Source organism: Amphiura filiformis, chromosome 2 (genome assembly GCF_039555335.1).
Source record: "Amphiura filiformis chromosome 2, Afil_fr2py, whole genome shotgun sequence".
Taxonomy (NCBI): Eukaryota; Metazoa; Echinodermata; class Ophiuroidea; order Amphilepidida; family Amphiuridae; genus Amphiura; species Amphiura filiformis.
The window spans coordinates 91524107-91530114 of NC_092629.1; the positions used below are offsets into that span (position 1 = coordinate 91524107).

General features: G+C 38.7%; 1 protein-coding gene across 1 annotated transcript; it reads right to left on the minus strand.

Annotated features, from left to right (window-relative positions):
• Positions 1-1557: 1557 nt before the first annotated feature.
• On the minus strand, positions 1558-1875 carry LOC140144742 (craniofacial development protein 2-like). The gene has a single exon (XM_072166552.1). It carries the CDS (start codon positions 1873-1875, stop codon positions 1558-1560), a length of 318 nt encoding a protein of 105 aa, XP_072022653.1.
• Positions 1876-6008: the final 4133 nt, after the last annotated feature.

Sequence of the window (6008 nt, forward strand, 5' to 3'; positions counted from 1 at the left end):
GTTGCGATCAATCTTCTGGCACACTGAACATTTGACATGCTCACCAAGTTGACTTGTGACAAATTCATTTGTTTTCCGTGAAATTCTCAGTATCTTTCTCCAGCACCACATTTCAAAAGCTTAAATCCTGGATCTGTCTGCCCTCCTTTACAGCCCATGTTTCACGTTTAGTGCCATATAGCAAATCGAAAGACCAGGGCATTCATGATGCTTATTTTGGTTGCTCTAGGAACTCCTCTGTCTTTCCAAAGTTTGATAAGAGCAAAAGCAGATGTTCTTGCCATATGGCCATACGTCTTTTGATTTCGTGACCGCTAGCTCCTTCGTCAGTCTATGTCCTCTCCATCAGCCTTTAACTGCTGGTCTGTTGTCCCTTCACAAATCACGACCTTCGTCTTTTTTGACATTAAGGAACAGTCTATGCTCCTCACTAGCTTCCTTTACCCTGTTTATTAGGCTTTGAAGTTCAGTTGCTGTTGGTGTCACCAGCGTACTCACGGTTATTTATTCGTCTACCTACGATTGAAACCAGTCCGTAGTATCCATCAAGTGCAAATCTCATAATATACTCTGCATAGATGTTAAAAAGATAACTTGACAAAATACATCCCTGACGTACTCCTTGACCAATTATAAACCAGTCTGAGTCTCCACACTCAGTTCTTACTGTGGCTTTCTGTCCTTGGTACAAAGATTTGATCAAGTCCACCACATGTGCAGAGAATCCGATTTCCTTCATGATGCGCCATAACTTTCTATGCTGGACACAACCAAATGCATTCAAGTAGTCTATGAAGCCGAGGTTGCTGGAACTCTATGCTTTTCTCCATTAAGACCCTCAAGTTGCCGATCTGATTCCTTGTTCCTCTTCCTTTCCAGACACTTGAATGTTCCGGTGGTAACTCTCTTTCTTTCTGGATGGTTCCGAATTCGTTCAATGATATGAAGCAATACTTTACTGTTATGGGAGGTGATAGATATTGTTCGATTGTTGGCACATTCTCTTATGTCACCTTTCTTAGGTAAAGGGAGAATCACTGTCGTTTTCCAATCTTCTGGTCATTCCTTGCTTCTCCAGATCTTATTACATAGTCTATGGATGATGGTAACCAGTGGCGTAGCTGCCCCCTGGCAAAAATTGCCTGTTTGGGCACTCACCCCCTAGCGCTATTTGGGCCCCGCCCCCTAGAGCAAGGAAATAAGAGGAAAAAAGAGAGAGAGGAAAAAAGGGAGGAGAGAGGGAGATGAGAGGAAAAAATGGTACTCATTATCAAAATGTGTCAAAATGGGGCGGCAAAATGTTTGTTTGGTGCATTTGGCCCCCCGCCCCATACAGGCCGGCCCCCCCCCCCCCCCCTCCCTGGAAAAAATCCCAGCTACGCCACTGATGGTAACTCCTTCCACATCACTCTCTTTAAGCAATTCTGCCTGAATATTATTCTGTCCCAGGTAATTTGCCATTTCTGTGTTTCTTTATGGCTTCTTCAACCTCACTCATCAAGATATCTGGATCATTATCATAGTTCTCCTGGTCAGTTTTTCCAGGTGGAGTGCTTTCTATGTGACGATGGTTCGGTCTCTCTTGTTGACGCCATCTATCACCTTCTGGAGATCATCATAGAAGGTCTTGATTTCTTCTTCTGTTGATGTTGAAGTAGGTGCACAGGCTTGAACCACAGGAATATTCATTGGTGTTCCTTGAAGGCGAATGATGATAATTCTCTCATTAACCGGTTTGTACCCAAGGACACATCTGGCAACATCTACCGAATTCGCTATGAAAGCAACTCCATGTTCTCTTCTGATGTCCTTTCCAGAGTAGTAAACTACATGGTTGTTGGGTGTAGTGACGTGGCCCTTTCCTGTCCATCTCATTTCGGATTCCTGCAAGATTAAGATCGTTTCTGTCAATTTCTCTGGTCACAATGTCCAATTTTCCTTGGTTCATTGTTCTCACGTTCCAAGTTCCGATCTTTACTGTAATTTTCCAGAGGTTTCATCTGGCCTCAATGTCCACGGAACCATCAACTTCAGCACCTCCAATGGCTTTTATGTTGAAGCGTCATGGCACAAAACATGATGCCATCCGTCCTCTCTTCCCCAGTAGCATTTGAGACACTTTCCGGCCTGGGGGTCTCACTTTTCCAGTGTCATGTTTCTTCTCGTATCCGAACTCATCAGCATGGTCTACATGGCAAAAATAAATGGTGGTAAGTACATTATATCTGCCAAATGTGGTAAATTTAACATGATTAGGACAAAGGTTATGGGAATCAAGTCCATTTTGGACATTTGTCTTTGACAATGGAAAAGAAACTGCAAATCTCTGAAGCAAACCACTAGTTTATCATAACCAAATATCTGATGATTATGATATTCTAGCAGTATTTTAGAAGAAAAATCTTTGGTTTCATTTGAGATGACATCGAAAAATTCCAAAATGGACTTGGGTCATTGTTGTATTAAGGTATTCAATCATAACTGAAAATGTGCCCGCCCCCTCCAAATAATCCATAATATTTATTAAAAGTTTTTATCATTAGACATTAATTTTCACTTTTTCTGATATTAATCTCTATTGGTTTGTACGTAGAATATTCTGGAAATTCAATGGAAAAAGCTAGTTAACAATCATACATAATGGAAGCTAGAATGATCATAAATTCCACAGTAGCACATTCTTAGTCAGTGGGAGTGGTCTATTAGTAGACACATAATCTGATTGGACAATCGCATGATTTTGGGTGTCGTCTATCAGGCTGTAGACGACACCACGTCATCATGAGTGTTGAGAACGCGTAACACGCTCATAGAGGTGCGCGTATGTATCGCGTTATATGCGTAGACGCAGTGCGAAATACTCGCACGCGCTAGCAGTACGCGCAACAAAAGATGTGAAGTTGTAAACAAGTTTCGTTCATTTTGGATAAAGGGGAGTTTGTATGACGGTAACTTAATTTTTGCTTTAAAAAATAGTTTACAGTTATTAAAATAATATTGAACTGACTAAGAATGAGAATAAACGATATGAATTTTTATTTTGCCTATCCTCTACCTATGATAGACGACAGGCAGGTTCAATATTTTTATCGTAGTTGCGCCGGCATCCACTACCGGCTGCACAGTAAAGGATAGGAAAAATAAAAATTCCTATCGTTTATTCTCTAATTGTAAGTGGTGGCGCTATTACTGTAATCATGGTACAGTACAGTACACAGGTGGATGATTTTGATTGGTTTGTGTTGAGATAATGAGCTATATTTAGAAATGATGTACAGATTAATGAGTCTGATTGGCTTGTGGTGAAGTAATGAGCTATATTTAGAAATGGCATAATGTGCTGTAGTGCTGGAGACTATGAATTAAACAACTAGAGCAGCAACAGTTTATAGTTCTAAGAGAGAACTCTGTGAAACTCTGTGTTAGCCAGTGTAGTACTTTTAAGTACAATTACTTTTAAGTACAATTATGGTAACTTAAAAGTTACCATAATTGTATGAAGTCTTCAAACTTCGATTCGTGGTTCTTGTGTGTTGGAGAGAATAAAATACGCCGAAGGCGATAGTATAGAGCCAATATATTGCTTAATTTCGTTGACTCAAAGAAGCGGCAGACTGAAATATTTCCATCAATGACGGTGGTATTTTGCTGGACTAACATAGTGTGTTATCTGTCAAGTGGAGCAGAAAGCTTGCTCAAGAGATCTCCGAGAGAGAAGCTTACGGTCAACATAGAAGACCAGTTGGAAAACACTAGCTTAGCAGCTAGGATAGTGAAAACATTGTCTTCACTAACGATTTGGGCGGAGACTGTGGTAGACCATGGGTTTCCCTTGAGTAGAGAGGATCTTGGACATTGCCGGATCTTGGATCCAGAACTGAGACCATCAACAGAATCTCATCAGAACTTCAACCAATCAAGATAACCAGGCTTAGTTAAGCAACCATTGCAAAGAAATATTTATATTGATGTTAAGTTTAAGGGGGTACTACACCCCTGGCCAATTTTGTGCCAATTTTGCATTTTTCTCAAAAATTATAGCGCATTGGTGACAAGTAAGATATGTATATTATAGGGGCAAGGACTACAACTACTGTACGGAAAATTCAGCAACTCAAGGCAAGTAGTTATTGATTTATTGATCAAATATTGGTTTTCCCTCATTTTAGACTGTAACTCCACAACTGTTGTCTGTGCTGAAATAAAATTTCCAGTGCAGTAGTTGTAGTCCTTGCCCCTATAATATACATACCTTACTTGTCACCAATGCGCTATAATTTTTTGAGAAAAATGCAAAAATAGACACAAAATTGGGCAGGGGTGTAGTACCCCCTTAATTGTTGTATAATATTGGAGTGATTTGATTGATTTCCATACTGCACTAATTAATATATTATCATAAGTTGTTCTATAGCCTATAATAGATAGTGTGTTTGCGTGTTGGTGTTGAGTGAGCCCGAGCAAACATGTTTTTCACTAGGTCTATTCAGGACGTGGACTATCACAAAGATTTCGCTTTGGGAGTCCATTAATGTCCCGTCACCAAACCCTTTCTAAATCACTCCCAGGAATGTCCAGAGATACGGATTAACTTCAAGCTTCATTGTCACATCAAACAATGTTTGCTAAAGCAATTCATTCTATTGTGTGTATTAACAAAACAAAAAAGTGGCTTTGGGAAATTCCCAATATCTTGTAATGCCTTTAAAAAAAATCCCGGTCCTGGACACACCTGTACTCCGGAACATAATTATGTGTGATGCCTGGACAATAAATACAGGGATCAAAAACCATAAAAACCTTGTGAAATCTTGAGATATTCCCCTCCCTGGCCAGCCCTAGATTTTTTTAATTTTTATTTCAAGGCATGTTTTTCCGATACAGCATTTCCCCCTGTGGGCTATTGACAGTATTCCAGTTGAAATTCATACACCCCATAACCTTAATCTCCTACACAGGGAGTGTATATTTCAAATAGAGTTGCCCATTCAGGTAACCCTATTTGAAATTCACACTCCCTGTGTTGAAGATTATGGTGGTGTGTGGATTTTAATATTGAATAGCCCAAACTGTAGATTAGTGTTTGAAAGGTCAGAAGCGGATCCAATGTTGCATTTGTGACCGAATCTGATCCACTCAGGCCAAAGTCAAAGTCAGAAATTTTGAAAATTGGGTAAGAGTTACAACCATTACTAACCTGCTCAATACCTGCACTTACTGATGTTGAATCTCCCAAGTCTCTTGAATACTTGGTTGCAAATTTATTGTTTATTCTCCTCTCCTTTTTTGCCTATATCTCCGTCTCATTTTCGCCGACTTGGGCCAGATCTGGTCACCTTGGGAAGCAGGTGTTTCAATATAAACATCAAAATGGATGAGTACCTGGTAAATGCTTTTGTAATATTCCAACTAGTTATATCATGACGATGAACACATAATACAATACAGTCACTTTTGATTTAAATATCTTGGTCATTTTAATTTTATTTCAGGAATAAAATAATGAATATAATAATGACATTTACACAATTTGTCTAAATGTGATCAAAAAGTCACTACATTTGTTGAGGCAAGTTACAGACACACCCCGTGTTGGGTGTTCAAAAAACGAAGGAATTTAGTTGAGTACAAATTATAAACTGAATATTTATGTGTTATTAAATATATTAAATGAATGTGGTATGTATGTATAGAAAAATGTATACAATGAACTTTTTTTTTTGTCACAAAATTTAAAGATTATCAGATGCCATATGTCCCGAAATAAGAACAATTAATTAAATGAACAAACTTGTTTTAGTTATTGAAATGTGTCAAGTCGACTTCACCAAATCAACTTCAACCAAGTTAACTTCTATTATGTAATATTAGTGAACAGGCGATTCTCTTATTAAGCTTCCACATTGTAGTTTAGAAAACTGATGTGAACATTATGACCTTACAATGGAATTAAGTGATGCTATAAACTGATCCCCTTAATATGTAAGTCATAACATACTATTTTGGTC

What these genes read in the sequence shown, in the direction of transcription:
- LOC140144742 (XM_072166552.1), bottom strand. Translation starts at nt 1,875, where the DNA reads ATGAGATGGACAGGAAAGGGCCACGTCACTACACCCAACAACCATGTA.